Genomic DNA, 23,383 nt, shown 5'->3' on the forward strand with positions numbered 1-23,383 from the left:
TCATGGGCTGTGCGGCTGGTCCCGGCGGAGGTTCGAGTCCTCCCTCGGGCATGGGTGTGTGTTTATCCTTAGGATAATTTAGGTTAAGTAGTGTGAAAGCTTAGGGACCGATGACCTAAATAGTTAAGTCCCATAAGATTTCAAGCGCATTTGAACATTTTGAACATAATTGTTATAATACGCAAACATGAAACCTCTTCCAGAATCCTACAACAGGCCGATGTCATCTACATAGGACTCTAGTTGTGTTTGCCTATCCAATGATTCTTTTCTATAACGGTCATGACTTTTGATTTTTTCCCAATCACTAGCAACGCTGCACTCCTCCTGCGTCCTAAGGCAAGAGTATGTTCTTTCACGTACTCAATGTAGTATCCTACTGGTGTCCCATCAGTGGCCTCTTTTCCGTTGAGGGCTGTCAGTTGCTTTTCTCTCCCGTTGTCACTTCTTTCGATATGCGCCGTTTTGATGTAAGTGTGACGATTTCAAGGAGGGATAGCTGTACGCTCTTCCACAGTGAAACAGTTACAGAAGAAAGAGTTTAGTATTTCGACTTTTTCTCTGCCTGCAGAATACTTTTAGTCGATCTGCGGAGTCCTGATCAAAATTAGGCAGTACTTTTCCACAGAGAACTGCGACGTCGAACAGAGGAGTAGCGTATTACGCAAGTTGGCATCTCGCGTGATATTCGCCATCGACGGGCGTCGTGACCTTGGCGGACGACGCCGATAACCTCTGCAAATAAATACAGGGGAAGCAACGACGCCGGCCAACACCAGCGTCGCTGCTCGGAAGCAGTTGTGTGCTCACTTACGGTCGCCACCCGCTTTCCTTGTCAGCATCATGGCCACTGCTAAGCTTCTGGTGAGTAAACAGCAGTTCTCATTCCTCAGAAGTGGACTCTTTTTCGATTGAAAATGGCATTCGAATTCCCGTTCGCTTACCGAGAACAATTTTTTTCGTCGTTTCCTAAATAATTTAGATGCGTGACAGGTTAAATTGTCTGAAAATGCTTTGGTTAATTTCCTGCTCAGAACCTGTCTAACTTTAACTGGTGCTCCGAAACTAATGATTTCGCTGTGGGTGGGACTTAAAATATCTACATATTTCTTTCATCCTGTTTTAGTAGTTAGTTACAACTGCAGATATATAGAGACATTCATAATTCATAATTCGTCAACTCAGATGGTGACAGATACTGTTTACATATTTTTTCCCACCGGATCTATAGCACTCAGTTACAGTGTTAATTGCTTTTTTATTTTAGAAAATTCTGCGATAAGTTGTAGTGAAAAATGTAGTGTAGTTGATGGAACCAGAGCGCAAGGCTTTTAGGGATTCTCTGTCACACTTCGATCAAGGAGAGTGTAATGGTATATTATTACTATTCTGAAATATGAAATTTTATCTTTTTTATGATTGACCCGCCTAACCCTTTTGCCTGAGGTCGCTTGAGCTGCAATCAAGAAAGTCATTTTGTGGTAGCTACGGGCATGGAAACTGTGGAAAGTGAAGCATTTAATTCCCTCCAGAGTTAGGAATCAAGCGCTGATGTTTGCACCAGTGGCAAAGTTGCTAAATATGTTTGAATGAAAATTCCTTTAATTTAAGTGTAACTGAGTAATGGCAGGCATGATCAGCAGGCATGGAACAAGATAAAAACGTGGAATTCAGCACCAATCACATTCCTCGACAGTAAAGTAACAGCAGTATCAAAAAACTATCATAAGTAACACATCAACTGTATGCTACAAGATCTATCCATGACACAAGAAGGCAAAGAAACACTGTAAGTGAAGCAACTTAATACAGCAACAGAGAAGACTACAAAGTCACTCACCTTCTGAATAACTACAGCAGACTTGACTTCCGTGTGGTACACATTACTCAGCAACATATTGAAATACAACACAAAAATTACAAACCGTGTATAGTTTATGAATATATTTATATTGCCAATGGGTGAATAAATTTACTAGATCCGGAATCATTAAATATCTTTTTCAGCAATAATGTAAGTTATTAAAAACGATGCGATGTGTATTAAAACGTGCACTTTCATAGACTTTATACTTATATTAACCTAATGTAGAGGTTGCCGTTGAAAAAAAAGACGTCTCCAAAGATCTTGAAGTTAATGTTGTCAACAAATTATAGCAGAAAAGTTTCAGTGATAAAAATATTATTTCAAAGAAAATAAATGGGGCTAATGATTACAAGGTCTGCGAACTACATAAAGCTTAAAATGTAAAGTAACTTCGATAGAACCATTATATTAAATTCTGCACATCAATGACTACATCTCCAGACATAAAAGCGCAAAATAATTAGGAGTTATTAAATAGATGTTATTTTCATCACAAGAAATTCAAAACTAAATCACACATTCAAACGTATACTAGATGGCAAAACGCAGAAAACTTTGCCTTTAATGTCACTACAGCTTTTGAAGAGAAAGAAAATGTGATGTATTCTCCCAATTTTAACTTTCTAATGTTTTAATGATATCATCAGGTTACTTAAATTTCACAAATAAAGCTTTCTTTGTGTTGAAGGACACAATAAAATTTTGCTTTTTCAAGAAAATCTTGCAGAAAGCTCTTTAGGCTTAGAAACGTTTAACTGCAGATAACCAATACAAATAGTTTACAAGAAAATTTTTGCTAATAAACCGTCACAGTATAAATAAGTAATAATTAGATACTTAACATCTTTAAAGTGCACTTAAGCAAATAAAGAAATGATTAACTTTATGATAAACGTCAGTGATACTGGAAGTGTAGGAGCTATAGACACTTGACAAAACTAACTTTAAAAGCAAGGTTTAATTCTTGTATTTACTCATCTGCAAATTGACAGCTTGCCTTCGTGTGAGGGATGAATGTTAATTATATGTAAACTGGTTGGTCCCATATTTCTAAGATACTCCGTACAAATAATCCTATGAAAAAAGTAACAAATTACCTCGTATAATTTGTTCGTAGATAACGTGAAAAGGGGTATTATTGACAGTCGTATGGCGTGGTTACTATTTAATGGTTTTGGTGAATCCGAAGGTATTTTTATGCGGTGTTCTTGTATGTTTAAGCTGGGATACTGCATTTTTCTTAAAATCTCTCTGCTTAAAATATTACGTATAATGTTAGTATACGTTAGCAAATATTAGACATACTTGTAATTGGATGCAGCAGAGTTGCAATACATTTGAGTATTTGTTCAGTTAGTTGTAGTAATTTGGATATTTGTGGGTAATGCCTCTGCAAAATCCAACATTTTTCTTCCAGACCACAGATATGAATTAGACCAAACTTTGTAGCACACTTTGATACTATTCGAAAGAAGCTACCTAAATTCTAGCCTCAGGTTACGCAATCCTCATCCAATCTGCATACTGGGGTCTGTAACACAGAAAACAAAGTATAGTATTGTAATGTACTTGTCAAGCCACTGTGAACTGCGTTTCTCTGGCTATAAGCAAGATAAGCTATTATGACATTTTTTAATTTAACAGATTTTTCATTATTTTTCTTATTCGTATATGAACACTGTTGGGTGAAAAATCTACTCTGAGGAAACGGGAGGGATGCTGTCTCAGCATTAGAATACAACCGACGAACACCCATCAAAACGAAGTGTATGTTGTTGTTGTTGTTGTGGTCGTGATCTTCAGTCCGAAGACTGGTCTGATGCAGCTCTCCATGCTGAGGTATCCTGTGCAAACTTCATCTCCGAATAACTTTTGAAACCTACATCCTTCTGAACCTGCTTACTGTATTCGTCTCTTGGTCTCCCTTTATGATTTTTACCCTCCGCAGTTCCTTCAGAGACTAAACTGTTGATACGTTGATATCTCAGAATGTGTCCTATGCACCGATCCGTTTTTGGTCAAATTGTATCACAAATTTCTTTTCTCTCCAGTTTCTCGTTAATTACACGATCTACACCTCCAATTTTCAGCATTCTTCTGCAACACCACATTTCAAAAGCTTGTATTCTCTCCTCGTCTGAACTGTTCATGTTTCACTACCATACACAGTTACACTCCATTCAGATACCTACAGAAAAGACTTCCTAGCACTTATGAGATGTTACAAATTTCTCTTCTTTAGAAATGCTTTTCTTTCCGTTGCCAGTCTACATTTTATATCGTCTCTACTTTGGTCATCTTCAATTGTTTGACTGCTCATACAACCAGCTAATGTACTAAAATTGGTCCCACTTCATTTTGGCTGTCTGCTCCAGGAACAGGTTATGAATAATTTGAATGAAGAAAGTCTCGGTTGCAAAATTGTTGTTACTAATACGAGTAACAGTTACATGCTTCGCTCTTGTAAGACATCATCAGATTAAATACGATCATGAAACGAAGTCTCCCCAGCACAACAACAGTTCTGTTCTTGTGCTGTGTGAACCTGCCTGGAATCTGTACACAGTGCTGAGCCTGCTTTTGTACAGATATGGTCCTTCATACATATGGTAAGACATTTGACGAGTGGACGTTATGTCCAGACGCTGCTTATATTTAATGCCCTTGAGCGCCAATTGACATTTATCCTACTTCATTTTCACATAATCTGATGATGCCTCACAAAAGCGAAACGCGTAAAAACAACTTTTCAACCGAGGCAGTTTTCTTCGACATTAATCTATTACTTTTAGTGTCTCATTTTCTAACCTAATTGCCTCAGTATCTCGCATTTAATTAGACTAAATTCCATTATCCCCGTTTTGCTTATGTTAAAGTTCGTCTTATATCCTCCTTTCAAGATAATGTCCTTTATGTTCAGCTGTTCTTTCAAGATCTCTTTTTACCTCTGGCAGGATTAAGTTAAGGTACGAAATAATCATTACCACTGACACATGTATGACAAATACTACGTAGCCAATATTTGAACGAAGGCCGTAAATATTATAAGGGTCTTCATACAGACTTAATGCTATATCTATCTGAGAGGAATATGATTTTTTGACTGGGTAGGAGAATGACGTTCTCTCCAAGAGGGAAATGCCATCCGGTGAGGTGGAAGATAAGGCCACGCTAACCCTGTTCTTTTTTTTTTCCACAGTCGCAGCCTCTGATCGACCCCTCTGAAGTACTCAGGCCGGAGCCCCTACATGCAGGGAAGCCGGTCTCGCAGTTCCGCGACTACACCATCGACGAGAATGACCCCATCAAGGAGCGAGTACGCAGACTCTACCACGTCATGCACAAGCACCAGACCGTGGATTTCGTCAGGAGTGAGTATCTGGTGTATCTCGCCTCAAGTACTTAATATTGTGTTCTGTAGAGCTTGCCAATGGGGTGAGATTGCTGTTCACTGAAATACTTCCCTACCACTCTTATGTCAACATATAACACATCTAATTGAAAGCGACCGATTGTAATGAGTTTGAATACTAATCACCTTTGAAATGAAAAATTGTTGCAGTGGAGAGGGGGAAGATATTAACGATCGCACATATTTTAGACATCCTTGGTTCAAAAAAGTAAGGCACTCATGGTTTTAAATTCTAATTAATGTTTGCTCGATTTCCTGTTGAAGGATTTTCACGAAGTATCGTAGTTTATTCGTCGGCGTACCTGCAAACCTCTTGCAGAAGCTACTTAAAAATGATAATTGTCATCTTCGTAGACCGCCTGGAGTATGCACATGTGCTGATACTGTGGTTGCCTAGGTTAAAGATCGTAAAAGTGTAAAAAAAAAGTATTATGATCATTTTTGAAGACTCGAACCATTCACCCACTTTTAAAAAATTGAAAGAATTCGACCTTTGGAATGTTTGTGTAATAATTTATTACGTCAGCGATCGCTTGGATACATAAGAATCATTCACATTACGGATTTCGGTAAATATTGACATATTGAGATGTGCTTAATCCACAAAAGCTTCATACAAACAAACAAATATAATTAATCACTTTGAATGTCATAAAGTCGTTTAACATTTGAATAAAGACTGAAATTACAATAAACTTTCACATTGTTACATGTGGATATTGAAGGGAGGAGTGGTGGCGGGGGGGGGGGGGGGGGGATTGTATGATAGGGGAAAGTATTCAAAGTGGGAGTATAACAGCGTAATCTGTAACACCTTGTAATTTCTATGTAAAACAATTCAATGCCTAGGACACAAATTGAAGTGGAAAGAAAATTTTGTACAAAACATTTAAAGGTATATGCAAACGCAAACGATCGTCATATCTTAAAGTCATACTAAAATCACAGCCCTTGCACCCTAATTTAACATTCAATACCAAGTTTCTGTATATGTACTCATAAAAACACTCTCATGTGTCTAACTGGATAATGAAAAGAACCATGATGAAGTACATTTCATAAATTCATGTACCATTAATCAAGAAAGTAAGCACGGGAAGCTTATAATTACAAAAAAATTACAAGCGTTATCTGTACGGGGAAAAAAGAGAGAGGGAGAGTGCAAACAAATACCACTGAAAGCAGTTGAAACGAAATTATAATAAACTCGATATTAATCATTAATCATCGGCGAGTTGTGAGCACAAGTAAAGGTACATCTCTGCCCGCAGTAGTGGATACATCTCGCTCCAGGCTGTAGAAGACCGTCAGCAGACTCGTTAGCGTTCGATCGTAGTTCACCAAAGAACTGGTCGGTTGCGAAACTTTTGAGTCTGACACGATTCGTCTGCGGATGATAAGAAAGTTTCCTGACATAGAACTTGGCCCCGAAGTTTAACACTGATGTTCTGTTACCATGCAACTGTAGTGTTCGAGACAGTATGAGCCGACACTCAAATAGTGCAAAAAACTTCTACTAACATACATTTTTCTTATAGTTGTGACTTAATTATATTTTGTATATCACTGAATATAATAACAATAATTGCTGCTGTTCTGTTCTCTGTTACTATACTACTGTACTGTTCGAGAGCACGAGCCGACACTCAAATAGTGCAAAAAACTTCTACTAAGATTCTTTTTTCTTATAGTTGTTGACTTAACTAGTATTTTGTGTATCACTGAATATAAGAACAATAATTATTATTACAACAGTACTAGTTATTATTATTATTATTATTATTATACCAAATTATTATTGCATCCACAACATTATGTAAGAAAATTTCTTATTTTAATATATACATATGTTTAATTTGAAACAACAGTTTTCAATAACGCATTCTTCATACAAAACGTTGGATTGTCTTTCTTTTTTTTTCTCACTTCAGTGACTGAAGTTCGGACAAAATGTTGTGGATAAGTTAAAGGATCACCTGTTGGTTTTTCACTTTCATATACATGAACCTGATAGCTGATCAAATGTGTCTACAGCCTCTTTCGTTGAATTATAATCCAAACCCGCTTTACGTTTGTATCAGCCCTCACACTGATTTCGTTATCTTGGTGGAGTGTGCTGATTAATGGAACATTCCTATTTCCCTTAGGAATATAATTGCCCTCAGTAGCGTAATTTCTGAATTAGGATACAGATCTATGACCCTCCTTGTTGGTCGTATTTAGTAGAAGCTCTACCTCCCCTCAGAAACTCATCATTCCCTGTTTTTTTTCTGGTGGCGCTCCACTTTCCTTTCCTGTACAAATTCGGGCTTTCGGTACATATTTAATATTTACTGTCATACGCAGTCCATGTCCTTATCACTTATTCTGCCGCTTTGCTTGTGATACACTGTTTGAATAGAGAGTGAGGTCTGTTACTAACAGTTCGTCAACAGTTAAATTTTCTCGCATTTTGTAGTGTTCGGGAACAACTTCTACTCACTTCTCGCAAACACGACGAGCAACAGCGAGGTTATACCGAGTAACTAATGGAATACTAAAGCGGAAAGGAGCTTCTTGGTGCAGCTTAATTAAAACAAGGTATTGGCTCTCAGGAAACGTTCAATGAAATAAAGGGATCGACTGTTTGGCACTGGAAAGAAGTACGTGTGTGAGGTGGAGAAAGTGGGAGGGGGAGGGGAGTGTTCAAAATTGTAGAGAGAGACGAAGTCTTGCGTACAATAAGCACGCTGAAGTCGATGTCAGCTGGAGTAGGTATGCAGAGAAAAAGACAGGTTAGAGTGGAGAGCTGTATCCGCCCAGTCTTCTGAGTGAAGACCGCAACAGTAATATAAGATGGTGGCTGCATCGTAAGTATAACAAACGATAATTTAAAGAAACAGCTTCTTTTTGGAACACCGTGAACTATTTTTCATGCAATCCCCTTTAAATTTTGAAGTAAAACACAAGGAACTGCATTCAGTTTCGTTTCCAGTTAATATTGAACACCAGTTCCAGTTTTGTGGGGATGAAAATGCTTTCCTGGTGTGCAGGTCGGCACGAGAAGTGGCGCAAGTTCGACAAGTTCCGCGCCCCCATTCTGGAGGCCCTCGACACGCTGAACAAGCTGGTGGACGAGAGCGACCCGGACGTCGACGTACCCAACATCGTGCACGCCTACCAGACGGCCGAACGCATCCGTGAAGACTACCCGGATTGTGAGTGGCTGCAGCTCACCGGACTCATACACGACCTGGGCAAGGTGCGTCTATCTCGTTGACTTGTGTTTTGTATGAAATCACGTGAGACTTGCACTGCCTTCGGGGGTTCTTTAACTGTCAGTGGTTGTCTCACTAGTTGCCAAGTGGCTTTCCCACCGCATCCTTTTTGCCTTGTAGCTTCCCAACCCTAAGGCTGAGCGATCATTGAAACCGTTTTCTCCGACTAGTTGGACGCTGGTGTACGGCCACACGCGGCCGGCTAATCTCAGGGCATTTAGGGACATTGGAACGTGTCCACTGCACACCACCAAGTAAGCCACTGACGGACGGGTCACAGCGAAATGCGATTGGTCGGACGTAGTTGGACATGTATGTGTAGTTTGTACTTAATTACTAACTATGGATGTAAAGAAGCATATAGATCTTGTGAGTGACAATAGGCCACAACAATGACGAAACAGAAACGTTCCCTAAGCCGACAGCGGCATTCTTAAACGAAATATTTTATCTCATCCTTATTTATTATATGTAAATATAACAACGAGCTGTCCATTATTACATATAATTCGTAATGTATGTTGTTATATAATTCAGGAATGTTATCACAATTCTGAGATCACCGAAGTTAAGCGCTCTCGGGCGTGGCCGGCACTTGGATGGATGACCATCCAGGCCGCCATGCGCTGTCGCCATTTTTCGGGGTGCACTCAGCCTCGTGATGCCAATTGAGGAGCTACTCGACCGAATAGTAGCGGCCGCGGTCAAGAATACCATCATACGACCGGCAGAGCGGTGTGCTGACCCCACGCCCCTCCTATCCGCATCCTCCTCCGAGGATGAAACGGCGGTCGGGTGGACCCGGTAGGCCACTCGTGGCCTGAAGGCTCCGTACAGTTTCTTTTCCCTTTAGAGACCATTATATGTGCGTAGAACTTGCTTAAATGTTAAAGCCAAACGTTCTTCAGGTTGTATAGATCCCTTGAAATTGGACCATTTCGCAATTGCCTGCTGATTAGCTGTAAGGATGAACTGAAACGTTTCAACGTTGATCCTATAGTTACTGAAAAATTTATCCGTGTCTCTTTTCAGTTCTTCACGTAAGTGATGAAATTTTCCTGATCTGCTTCGTCTGCTTAGGCATGAGATTGGCCCAGAATTCCCTTCACTTTGGTTTGGTCCTTTTCCTCCTGAGGAAAGTTAAAATCCCTATCCCTTAGTCAAAAAACAGTTAAGTTGCCTAGCGACCGACTGACTGTGAGCCGCCTGTCATTTGTTGCTTGGCTGCAGCGGAGCGGACGAGTTTCATCCGTCGGCCGAAGTCTTAAGACTATACGGACAATAACGTAAGGACATCACACACATCCATGCCCGAGACAGGATTGGAACCTGCGACCGTACCTGCGCGGTTCCAGACTGAAGCGCCTAGAACCGCTTGGTCACAGCGGCCGGCTTTCGTGTTTTAATTGGGTTCTGTGTTTCTGGGGCGGAGATACGAAACCAGCAACGCCCATGGCAACTGTACTGTGGAAAACCATCTAAAAACCACATTCTGGCCGACCGCTGAATCAGACTAGAGATCGTTACTACGTTTCGCGTTTGGAAACTTAGTCTCGTATACCTGGTATTGATAGCTGGTCTGCTACTCTACCGTAAAAGATCAGCGTAGACAGAGAAGATTGAGGAAAAACGTTTCTTGGAATACGTACGTCTCATACCAAAAAAAAATCAAGAGTTACGTTTCCTGTGACCCCCACAAATCACTTACGGTGAATACTGCGATGTTTCTTTGTAACGGTACGGCCAGCTTCCTCCCATATACTTTCTCGAATCGAGTTTATGATCCGTCTTAAATGATTCCTTCCTCGACGCGTCGTAAAGCATAACTTTCTTTGTGATTAATTCTGGGTAAGTAATTTGATTAAGTCCATCACCACTCTGAGAAATAATATATGGATCAACAAATCGAAGTAATGTACTTACATTCAGACAAGGGAGGTAGTGATGTATAAGACTCTCCCGGTTAAACGTAATGCTTATATTTTCTGTTAAACTCTGTGGGGGCGCCTCATGTTATTTGATCACAGCCTATACGTCATATTCTTTATTGCATTTACTTCATATCTACTGTTGATCACAGGTATTTTTAACCTTGTAGCCGACATAGAGCAATGGTTATACCCTTCTCAAAAGATGATCTGATGTTGAATAGTGGAATACCGTATTAAAAAGTTTCAACACAGAGAGCAGGATCATTAACAGCAAATTCGGATAACGACGCGTCAAGCCTTGCTTGATCAGAATTAAGGTAACCGGCATTTCCGGTTCGTCTTCCGAAAAAGTAAAGTGTTTCTTTCGTTTCAGTTCATGGCGTTCTACGATGAGCCTCAGTGGGCCGTTGTAGGCGATACTTTCCCAGTGGGCTGCGCCTGGGCCGACTCCATCGTCTACAGGGACACCAGCTTCGTTGACAACCCCGACGGCAAGGACCCACGATACAAGTATGTAATTCACATATCAAAACTTCCATGTATTACTGAAGGCATTATTTCTTCCGAAATGATATCTCACAACCAGCAAACATTACATTCCTTTTGACTGACATTATCGATGTACGAAAATCTGTTTACGATTATGTCTTTAGGAACTGGGCAACAATGATAATTTGAAAAGTTCTTAAAACGGGCACATTGATATAGGTATACTTCTTGCATCCGTCACATATCACTACTGTGTTCGGTATTCTACCGCACCTGTCTTTGTCAATTAGAAACAAATACCTTGATGACAGTGAAAAAACCTGTTATTTGTAGTCACCAAGAAGTGTAAGACAAAGCAGAGTGTAATGCAACAAAATAAACCTGAGACACAAACAAGCAGTGCTGAATGTGAGCTTGTGGGTGAGGGGCAAAGTGAGGATTACTGTTGTCATCGGCAGGCACCGTGAATGAATGGAGCAGCTTATTTCCATAGAGACATACAGTGGATTCCTCTTGCTGAGGTCTTCGGTCGTAAGGGTGGATGGTGCAGCTCTCCACGCTACTCCACCTTGTGCAAGCTTCTTCATCTCAGAATTACTGAAGTTTGCACTCATTTTAATCTGCTTGCTTCATTCATCGTTTGGTCTCCCTCTGCAATTTTAACCCCCACCCTTTCCTTCTTTTAGTCAAGATGTGCCACAAATTTCCCTTTCTCCCATGTCCATTTAGTATCTCCTCATTAGGACCACCTATCTACTCTTTAACACCTCATTTCAAAAGCTTCTATTCTCTTCTTGTCTGAGCTGTTTACTCCTCACCTTTAAGCTTCATGTTTGAACGATAATAAAATTATATACAGAATGTTGTTTGCAAACCTTATTTTTTCCACAGCGAACTCGTTTGTGTCAGCACTTTTCAAATCCTTAAAAGCTACAACGAAGAGATGAGTGTTAGAATTTAAGCTTTGGTATTATTTGAGTATCTTGTACGACGACAGCCATTACAGCTTCTTTTTTGGTCTTCGCACAGTGTCTTTGAGTATGGTTTGGACAAAAGCTTGTTGGGTTCATTTTGTCATCTCCACAGCACTTTTACCACAACACAGAACTGACTTCCTACCAACGACGAACAAGCCAGGAAGGACAAAATAATACACACATAAAAGAAAATTTTGACGTTAACTAAAGCATGACCTTTGGGCAATCTTTCCTGGAGTTAATCTGTAAGTTTATTAGTTAATATCTTAATGTCAGTCACTGCAAGTGAAATTGCATGAGATAACAAATTCTTAATAAAATTTAATATATAAAAATAATTCTAGCAAAAAAGTAAAAAAAAAATAACTTTATTTCTTCTAGATTACAGTTTAAACGCATGTCTTGTATTTAAATACAAATAACCATTTCATTTGTATTATTGAAACTATGAAGGATCCGCAAAAAATGAGGTTGGCAATTTATGGGACGTGTCGAGTTGTTCACTAAATGGTGACTGTGTCACTAACGAGTTCCATTACAAAAGCCGCATGCAGACAAACAATTTCAGAAAAGACTTTCTTACACTAAAATTTGTATGCAATGTTAACAAATTTCTGCTCTTCAGAAATGCTTTTCTTGCCATTGCCACTCTACATTTTGTATCCCTACATCGCCACAGACAGCGCATAGTGTCATCATTTACACATATGCACGGATTTTTTTCAGTGCAGTAGAAACGCCAGGACCGATAGGGTTAAGAAATCAAAGTGTAATATGGCGCATTTTTCGACCTGCGACAGTCTGTTTAGTTTCGTGGTTGTGACGTAGTGTTTCCTGTAATATGTTTCGATAATGCTTCTTTCGATATCGGCTAGGCGCTCACTTGAACAAACGTATCTGTGCTGCTGACTCATTTTTATTTGTCATCTACGGTAGAAGAAACACACACACACACTCACACGCACACGAAAGATATTCATCCCTTATTGATCTGGTAGCAGCCGTAGCGAGTCGATACAAACTAGAACGGCGCTAGATTTTGTAAATGATTTTGCTCGATGCAGTCGCGAATTGACACAAAAGTTATGTTATGCTATTTTCCAACATCATCTAAAACTTGATGTTATTATATATTCAAGAGTAGCACCAACCGGAAAGCGGAAAGTGAAATGAGGAATACATTGTAAAACCGAGAAGAGTGAAGCTTCGGATTTTGAGACAGCGGGAAATGATTTTTAAAAATTACAATCTTTGTAGCTAGCCACTGGAGACCACAGTTACCTCACACCAAATTAATTAGAAAATATCCCAAAAAATGTGTTGATGAAATATAAAATATGTACAGTTATAATTAGGTACACTGAGATGTGTACGGAGGTTAGAGCAGAGGAACCAACCATTGGTGGATCCTTTAATGATGTAGAAACCCATGAAATGTGTCCTTGTTTCCCGGAATTATCACAATTCTTCTTTGTAAAATATCCCGGTACACATAAAATAGACACCTCATTTTGAAGCATTTTTTTAATAAACGTGGATGTGCTAAGTGGTCTAAACTTCTTTATTTGTCAAGCACAAGCATTGCATAGCGATATCTCACAAACAGGGAAATATTTATTAATTACAGTGTTCATTAGAGAGTAAAATTTTCTATGTTAAATGGTGAATTTTGTTCTGCACACTATTATCACTGAATTGAAAAAAAAAAACAAAAAAAGGAAAAGGAAACGTAGTTTTCATTTTCCCACAGAGAGCTGAACTTGCCTGCTGGGCAGTATTTGCTTTGCATCTCACGTGCTGTCGTCTTTTACAGCACCAAGTACGGCATGTACAAACCGCACTGTGGGCTGGACAATGTGCTGATGTCGTGGGGCCATGACGAGTACATGTACCACGCCCTCAGGCACAATGGCTCGAAGCTGCCAGAAATAGCGCACAAAGTCATCCGCTTCCACTCTTTCTACCCGTGGCACTCGGGCGGAGACTACATGCACCTCTGCAACGAGGATGACATGGAAACTCTCAAGTGGGTTAAGGTGTTCAAGTAAGTACCATTTATTACCCTCTAAAACTGCTATTGTAATAATACAGTCATAGCTTCATATTGTTACTTCAACTGATAGTCTTTAGATTGACTAACTTATGCTCTAAACCGTTTTTTGTATCATTATATTCTGTAAGCATTTCTCATAACTTGTACTGTAAATGGTAGTAGTATAATCTTCTCTTGATTTATTCATGGCTACAGGTGTAACTGATTATCATATTAAATACTTCCAGATGCGTTAACGAATTAACAACATCTTTTTCTCCCAATAAGACGTCCTCAGTATGCTATTCCACAAGTACTTCGTCTAACATCTCCCGATTTCGAATGTTATATGACCTCTTGGATATGCGACGAGCTGAGAAGCAGTCTGTTTTATGTCAGTGGGTTACTAAGTTGATTTATCCGATGTTTCATTCTGTAGACTGTAGGGACCTAAGAGTCACATACTTAAGCGGAGACATTCATAAAAACCACGCACTGTTTAAAATATACAAAAAATACACAGTTTTGAATAAAATTTTGTACCATGCTTTACATGAAGTTAATAGTTGCTGTTAAGTTCCACGGATTACATATATGTAACTTTTTTACGGAATATAAATTTTCTTTAATATATATTTCCTTTTCAAGGCTTCTCTTCTGTTTTTTTTCTGCCTTATTTCCGTTACCAGGACTTTAACTGCCTTTTCAGCTGCAGAGAGGCGCTGTAAATCCATTTTTCTCAGAATGATGTCTTGAGTGAAATTTCCTATCTTAAAGCCCATTTCGCTAATACCTTCATCCTCCTTACTTTCTCAATTCACACATTAGCAATGGAAAATGTGGAAAAACAAAAATTGCTCTTTTGTTGTTGTTTGTGAGATACAAAACAGAGTCACAGATGATCTGTAACACCAAGGAGTACATTTCACAGCCTTCTAGATGCATCCCGCGCCAGTTTGCTCGAAAGTAATCCACGGAATCACTGTTCACCGACTAGTATTCTAGCTATGCTACAAAAAATGCTTTTGGCAGGGAAATAGTGCCAAACATTTCGTTATTTTTCAGGCAGTTTGGACGCGATTTTATCACTGAATCTTAGGAACCTAACTCTCCGTCAGTTCTACTAATAAATAAAAAAGCTGAAAATTCACGTTTTCAGACAATTTCATGTACGTTCTCCCTTAACTTGTAATACGAACTTTCAAAATGCACTGAACCAAATGATACATTGCACAGGCTCTACTAATAAACTTCACGAGTTATTTAATGCTCTTATAGCATTATCGTCGAAAGGCTAGAATTCACAGTGTGCGATCAGTCAAAATAATTCCACTTGCCAGTCATAAGATTGTTTTTCTATCAATGTCGTTAGATTATCTAGTGGTGCTGGGTCTATTTGTAAACTAACCAATTAGACCATTTGAATCCTATTACAAACAATCACAATACAGAGTGAGAGAGACAGTTTTCTTACCAAGGGAATATACGAGAACAATACTTACAACAGGACCTTATCCTTTAAATAAATGTGATGTTCATCCCAACCTTCAACTACATAATTTATTTATTTATATGGCAACGCTTTGGTCCTGGTTTTGTCTGCTGAATGGAAAATACTAGCAGCATAAGTGTCAATGAAATATGGCCCAAAATATCGGGCCGGCCGCCGTGGTCTCGCGGTTCTAGGCGCGCAGTCCGGAACCGTGCGATTGCTACGGTCGCAGGATCGAATCCTGCCTAGGGCATGGGTGTGTGTGATGTCCTTAGGTTAGTTAGGTTTAAGTAGTTCTAAGTTCTAGGGGACTAATAACCACAGCCGTTGAGTCCCATAGTGCTCAGAGCCATTTCAACCATTTGAACCAAAATATCGGTACAGAGGCGAGTGTGTACGCTCTGTATGTTTTTTTATATCTTCTGATGGACTAGTAATCCGAATAAGGTATTGAAGGTTCACCTAAGTCTTTCTAACAAGTCATTTGTAATGGCCCACTGCACTGTCATCGGGAAAGATGCCATTACTATTTGCGGACAACGTTGTTAGATACACTCACTGTTCAAGCATAATTCCACATTGGGAAATTGTCATGCGTTTATCAAGAGTCAATATGGGTCCCATTTTCTCTATCTAAATATCCGCAGCACCTTGGAATCGTTCCTAATAACTTTCACCGAGAACGAGATCCTGTGTAGTGATATGATCATTTCTTGGTGGCAATACGGCCACAACCAATCATATAATTGGGTACGGGGAGAGTAGAGTAGAAAGTTGGTCTATATCCGCCTCCGTAGTCGAGGTCGCCAATGTACGCCTCTGTGGTGGCGCCCGATTCAAAGTCCGGCTACGAAATGAATTTGTACAAACAACATGTAGCCGGTACTGGAAAGAGAGCAGTTGACGTGAATTTCTTGATCTTCACGCTTTGCACCAATGTTCAGGAAACAATTGTGAAGATCCAGTAACGCTTCACCAAGTGAAGGTAAGTGATTACGACCTCTGCATGAGGGGTACGTTAAGCTCGATGCTCCCTTCGTACTTCAGTATGCAAGAGGCGTAGGATAAGTGGTGACACTTGGTTTCACTCTCTCCCTACTCTCATCAGAAAACGGAATAGCAATGAACAAATCTCTCCAACAGACAGATGCAGCAGGATAATACTATTGGCTAATGTACTGCGGAGTACACTCGAGTAGTAAACTTGTTATTACACTGCTCACTCCTGTCTCCTTTACACACTGTACAGTATTGCTACCTTTAGTTGTCATCCTTTTGATTTTCTGAGTTGTTTGAAGTCCCAGTATTCTTAACTAAGGTAGTACTAACACGACAGAAGAGCATCTGCCTGGGAAATCGTAACACCGGTCTTTTGTGTCCGTTGCTACCGATAAATTTAATTGTTTCCTCATTTAAACTGTTTCTCTAATTACCAAACCGAGAGAGTTGTATTATCATTATGCTGTACAAGGCTGAACAAAAATCAGTCATGAAATTTACAAGGTTTCTGTGTAATCAACGTACAGTAATCATGTAGTGAACTGTACATTTAGTCAGTAATTATAAGAGAATTATTGGGAATAACTGTGACGTTCAAAGTGAAACGTTGTCATATTTGAACTAAAAATTTCATTTAATTAAAAAAAAGCACTTCAACGCACCGCAAAACGTGAACTTCAAATTTAAGCTGCACCTAATTCTTACCAAGTTTGAATGAATGACCACATGTCGCCTGAAGGAGCTGTTAATATACAATACGTACAGTTGCGAGTACACTGACGAAGTGCTTTTTGTCGTCTCTTGCAGCAAGTACGACCTGTACACGAAGAGCGACGAGACGCCAGACATTGATGCGCTCAAGCCGTACTACCAGGGCCTCATTGACAAGTACCTGCCTGGAAGCCTCAGCTGGTAGTGTTCCACACGTCTCACGGCTCTCCGAACTGTTCGTGAAGTGCGGCCAAATGCTGTTTCTTCTCATTGTGCGTATATGTGAGTGTCTGGAAATGTTATCAAGGCATAACCTGAATAATTCATCAATGTATAGTTTCTCAATAGATTCACATTCATTATGTAAGTAAAGATTTTCATTAATTGTAAGTCTATATGTCTGTATTCAATAAAGTGTTAAATGTAAAATCGTTTACTTTTTCTGTTTGTCCATTTCTTCTCAATGGCACTCGAAAGTAAGTGGATTTCTAGGAATCGCACTCATGATGACGATCGCTACCACGATGGGCATCGAGGTATTGACCTCATACTGCGACGAAGATGATATCAAACCTTGTTCATTTCATCAGTTCCCTAGCTTACGCATAATAAGAGTTGGGAGGATTGTTTGAAAAGTTGGTCGGTTTCAGAACATGAAACTATATGGTAGCTACAAGTTAAGAGTTAACTACTGAAATGCAGCAATTCGTTATCAACCAAACAAAGCAGATTTGATTATCACCATAGCCCCCCTTGATAACATGTCTGTTAGTAGTTAGTTCATTCTCAAATTATTTGACCACAATAACAGACATGTCAGCTTTACACAACCCGAACAAACAGTTCAGTTCACATTTAAAAATTAGCGAAATAAGCCCCTGCTGGCACATAACTATTTAAATCCCTAGTTTCACAAGGATTAATGCAGGCTGCAGCACGTTGTAAGTATAGAGAAAACTGATGTGGGTGAAGCTACACGCCAATAAGGGCTAAGAGAGTGGCTGCATGAGGTAAGGTGAGTGGTGGCGAGAGGCCCAATGGAAACATTACTGACTAAAAGAAAGGCGTTTACTTAACTTCACATTGCGTAGGTAGCTTAGTTGTTTGGTTGGTTGATTTGGGGGAGGCGACCAAACAGCGACGTCATCGGTCTCATCGGGTTAGGGAAGAATGGGGCAGGAAGTCGTCCGTGCCCTACAGAGGAAACAACCCGGCATTTGCCTGAAGCGATTTAGAAAAATCAGGAAAAACCTGCATTAGGATGGGCGGACGTGGGTTTGAAGCGTCGTCCTCCCGAATGCGAGTCCAGTGTGCTGATAACTGTGCCACGCCGCTCGGTAGTTAGCTTTATGAGGTGTGGAGACACCGAGCACGCTGCTACGCCCATTACCACTGTTAACCCATCTCCCAATCCTTCTGCGTGCATGTTATTTTGACCCACATGTAGGCACATTTTGGACTACTAGCTCGAGGTTGCTATTGCAGTACTTCACGGCTAATTATTTCCACTTCTTAATAATTTTACTAAAAAATGGGTATTGACGATATAGAAGCAAAACGTTCCAGAAAATATGGGTTCGCAAATGGCTCACTTGTGAGATGGCTGCGAGTGTGTGGTTGTGGGTACCCACTATCTTAGGTATAAAATTTTGTCCTAATCAGTACAAATTTATATGAAATTTAAACTTTTTGAACAGGTCCCCATATATTTGGTACAAATATCACTCTTGGCCTGTTTCAACAAGAAATACTATACCATCTCAGCACATTACACATTACTGTTTGTTGTTTACTCGTTAAAGGAGTCGTTTCACATGTCGTCGTCACATTTACGTGTCGTCATCGTCAGTGAAGCGAAGTGGGAATTTTTTCAAACTGAGAGATGCCAACTGAGCTCTTGACTTACGTTTTGGTGTCTACATAATCAGCTTTGACTGGACAGATCGCTCCCCAAAGACTCAGAAACTGTAATGAAAACTGGTACATAATGGAACAACGACGTGAAAAACGGATGGCGCTAAAAAATGAATCGTGGATTTTGGTTCTCTCATAAAAGTGTTCAAGAACAAATAACCGAAAACGAGGTCACCTAACTAATGAAATGGAAGATCAGTCCTAAATTAATCCCAATTTATTATAATATTCTCTGTTATTACAGACATAAACTTGGCAGAATATTATGGTATGTTGACAAGTTTTACTATGGGACTTTCTAATCACACCGAATTATTTCAATACTATAAAAGTTGAAGATAGTACAACTGCTATGTCAAGAATTCCTGTAGAACAAGATCAAGAAAAAACACCTGAGACTCCATTAGCCGATACAGCACATACCAGTCAACGAAACCTGCAAGAGCAATAACTGAGTTTCAAGTTACATTAACGTCAAGATTAAAAACGGCACAAATATTGAAATCATTTGCAGAAATGTATTGGTTACTAAACAAAATTCAGATGCCGTATTCGAAAGAACTGTGCCTGATTTTAACAGTGTATGAGACTCATTTACAGTTAGCACAGTACACAGGATATTCTTCAGTCCTGGTGGCACTAATATAAAAAACTGAACACTTTCAATACACGACTGTGAAATATATACAAAACAAGCATAAACAGAAAATAATGAAACTAACAACAAAAAAGACACATACATTTACATTTGGAATGAGAAGCTACAAGGACATCAACACACATTTCACTCCCCTTTAATAATCATGACAGAGACAGAATAACACAAGTAACAAAACATGTTCTTGGAATAAGGGTTGAGGCACTATACCAACAAAAGGATAACCCCAGCACATAGAAAAAGCGGAGTAGAACAGAACACATCGTTACACTTGAAGAACAACAAAACAGTTGTGAAATTAACATAAGGCTAACAAAGGAATTAGTAAAACAAGGACTAACGAGCTTAATAAAACGAACGTAGCATAATAAGAACAATCATAAAGAAGCAACAAACATGAGAACTTTGAATTAAAAGTTAATAAGCAATTACAATAAGTAGAGCAGATAGGGGAAAGGTAACAGAACTTTCGGACAAAGAAAGATATATCACAAAAACCAAGGAATATATAAATGCTAATTACATACAAAAACTGAAATAAGAACCAACCACACGATTTCAGACACATCTGAAATGGACATATAAAAACACTGAACGTGCACTCACTGATAAACAGATGCATAACACAGAAGAACCAACAAGCACTGACGCTCTGCAATCATCGAAAAACACACAAACAATGAGAGCAGTTGTAAATTTCAGGAAGCCTCAACATGCCACATGACGAATCATCTCCAAAAGATAATCACAAAACACTTTAAAACGGAAAACAACAGTGATAATCACACAAGTCCAAATGGACCATACACAGCACGTAGTGGTGCCACACAACACCACTGAATTCGTTTGATGCAGAAAAGGTGTACAAGTCCTTCCGTATCACAGAAATACAATCGTAGAACGAAATCTAATACCCAATAGCAGCCTCACTACAGAAGCAATAACATGATTATTATTTGCAAAGGTGATAGACTTCCTGTCAGATAACCAATTTCAGGAACTTTAACCAACATTTCTATCAGTCATTTAGAAAACCAGATATCTGTAAAGATACCACTGACTAAATATTTAAGATCATATCTCGGTATAGATATAACATTAATTGTTTGGTGGATGAACTAAGTAAAAAAATGGGTGAACAACACTCTAAAATCTACAAAATAATTTCTGCAGTAGTCCAAGCTGTTTTTAATCTTCTGATTCGTTGACTCCACCGCAATGACTATCTGAGACCTTCACGTCTGGCTAGCAAAATCAGTAACAGCGAAACAAACATTGCGCAACAATTTATTGTTTTATCTGCAACAGCCTTTGCCACACTGCAGTACTGTACTTTCTAATGCCCACGAGATCAAAATGTAATTGTGGTGTTCAGTCTAGTAGTCTCTGTCCTAGTTTATCCTACGTAAGCCTCTTCACCTCTACATAACTACTACAAGCTACAATCATTTGAAACTATTTTATTCATACCTCAGTGACACTCTACAGTTTATACCGCCAGACGTACTCCCATTATCAAACTGACGGTCAATGATGCCTCAGAATGCATTCTATCAACCGATCCCTTCTTTTAGTCATGTTCTATCATAAAATTCTTTTCTCTCCAATTCGATTGAGTACTTCGAAATTAGTGGTTCGATCTTCAGTATTATTACGTGTCACCCTCTTTAAAAAGCTTCTGTTGTCTCCTTCTCCGAAATAACTACTGACTTTTGTGTGTCACTTTCCAGTCTAATGCCATCAGAATTACATAACTTAATTAGACTACATGCTGTTATCCTAGTTTTCATTTTGTTGATTTCTATCGTATAAATTCTCCTCAAGACACTATCCATTCCATAAACTGACCTTCAATAATAACAGCCATATTAAGTACTAATAATTGTGGAACTGCGATTTTGCTGTTGTGCAATACGCCGCTTTAAATGTTGCAATACCATGATTCGCTGGGACGTTCTTGTTCCGCAACATGTGAGTAGCTTTCACTGGAGCAGAATCATAAAGTGTTAAATGTGCCACACCGTTCTACCTCTGTGCTGTGTCCCTCCTATAAGACAGCAACCTGCACACCTATAACACGTTTACGTCCTGCGTGTGACCACACTTCAGACATCGTCTGCCTCAACAGGCGCAACCGTCTGCACACCAGCAGCTGATCCGTGCTCTTCTCGCATGGTGGTAAATGTTCTGGACAACAAAAATCGCCGCCACAACAACAACAAAGCATGCCTATTTGTTGCCGACAGAGCCTCTGGCAACTGCCATAAAAGGTGTCAAACCCTGTGCCAGAAGAGCGAGTTTCAATGATCACAGCACTGCTATCACGAGCACTATTTTCCTACGAAATGTCACGTTTGCGCCCGCAACTTGCGCCGTATCCACGCACCGCGATAACTATGGATCGGCACAACGAGTCCAGACTATTATGTGAAGCTTATGACTAACTTTCTGACTGATCGGAAAATCTTTGTTACTACCGAGGGTTAGTCACCCGACAGCAACCTGGCTAGAGCGTTGTTGCCATTGTCCTATTATTCCATTTAATATCTATCTAAACGAGACGCCAATTGTTGAGAGGTCCCCAACTGCACAATTTACCGATGATCTTACTTTCGCTACCAGAATACAACATGCACTAGCCAATACCCGGCGCTTCCCACGTCAGCTGGATGACACAGTAACAAGGTTCAGCTTAACCTGCCTCAGGCAAAGGCGGTTCACTTTACCAAGGAACGCTCTCTACTTCCTACCACCTTACGATCCTGCGTCTCAAACGGTTCTGCGATCGTGTGGACTACAGGTTCCTCGTCGTACTCATTGGGGTGGGAGAGTATCGGCTCCTCCTTAATAGGTCAGGGGTCAACTACGCACAGGAAGCAACTACATGGGTAGCGGGCTCTTTGTGGAGTGGACTGGGCAGTATTTAAGGCTAGAGGGTTTTCGGAAGGAACAAAAAAGATACAATCTCAAAGGCTGCAGGTCATTTACAGGACAAGGATAGACGTAGGAAGCATAGGTATTATAGCAGTAAACTGGAAGACTTGTGTGGGGAAACAATAAGCGCTCCTGGTGCTAAGAGAAAGAACTGAAGCACAAATCGATATAGGTTCTGAAAGCTGGCTAAACCTGGAGATACGTTAAAAAGAAGTTTTTACAGGAGACCTGACATTGTTCACAAAAAACAGATGAAATACAGCTGGGGGTGGCGTGTTCATTGCCTGTAGCGCAGATGATGTAGATAGCTCCTGTGAGTTAGTATGGATAGAGATTATACGTGACAAGTGGAATAAGTTAAAAATTGGTTCTTTTCACCGACCTCCAGACTCAAATGATACAGTTGCTGAACACCTCAAAGAATACTTCATGCCCTTAATTTGACCCGTGTGTGCAAAAGCGCAGCCTTACTTACCTTATTTTAAGTTTCGTTGCGGCACGAACGTTCGCAAAATGAAACGGAATAATAACATTGGCTCAAATGGCTCTGATCACTATGGGACTTAACTTCTGAGGTCATCAGTCCCCTAGACTTAGAACTACTTAAACCTAACCAACCTAAAGAAATCACACACATCCATGCCCGAAGAAGGATTCGAACCTACGACCGTAGCGGTCGCGCGGTTCCAGACTGTAGCACCTAGAACAGC

General features: G+C 39.8%; 1 protein-coding gene across 1 annotated transcript; it reads left to right on the forward strand.

Moving 5' to 3' along the window:
- The first annotated feature begins 766 nt into the window (after window positions 1-766).
- LOC126277894 (inositol oxygenase-like) lies at window positions 767-17,596 on the forward strand. Its single transcript, XM_049977449.1, has 6 exons — window positions 767-864; window positions 5,067-5,238; window positions 8,312-8,520; window positions 10,841-10,977; window positions 13,747-13,977; window positions 17,264-17,596. The coding sequence occupies exons 1-6, from the start codon at window positions 844-846 to the stop codon at window positions 17,370-17,372; spliced, it is 879 nt and encodes a 292-aa protein (XP_049833406.1). The 5' UTR covers window positions 767-843; the 3' UTR covers window positions 17,373-17,596.
- Window positions 17,597-23,383: the final 5,787 nt, after the last annotated feature.

This window comes from Schistocerca gregaria, chromosome 6 (assembly GCF_023897955.1).
Source record: "Schistocerca gregaria isolate iqSchGreg1 chromosome 6, iqSchGreg1.2, whole genome shotgun sequence".
Taxonomy (NCBI): Eukaryota; Metazoa; Arthropoda; class Insecta; order Orthoptera; family Acrididae; genus Schistocerca; species Schistocerca gregaria.

What these genes read in the sequence shown, in the direction of transcription:
- LOC126277894 (XM_049977449.1), top strand. Translation starts at nt 844, where the DNA reads ATGGCCACTGCTAAGCTTCTG. An exon ending in GACCGTGGATTTCGTCAGGA is followed by an intron (nt 5,239 to 8,311) that starts GTGAGTATCTGG and finishes CCTGGTGTGCAG; the next exon opens with GTCGGCACGAGAAGTGGCGC. An exon ending in TCATACACGACCTGGGCAAG is followed by an intron (nt 8,521 to 10,840) that starts GTGCGTCTATCT and finishes CTTTCGTTTCAG; the next exon opens with TTCATGGCGTTCTACGATGA.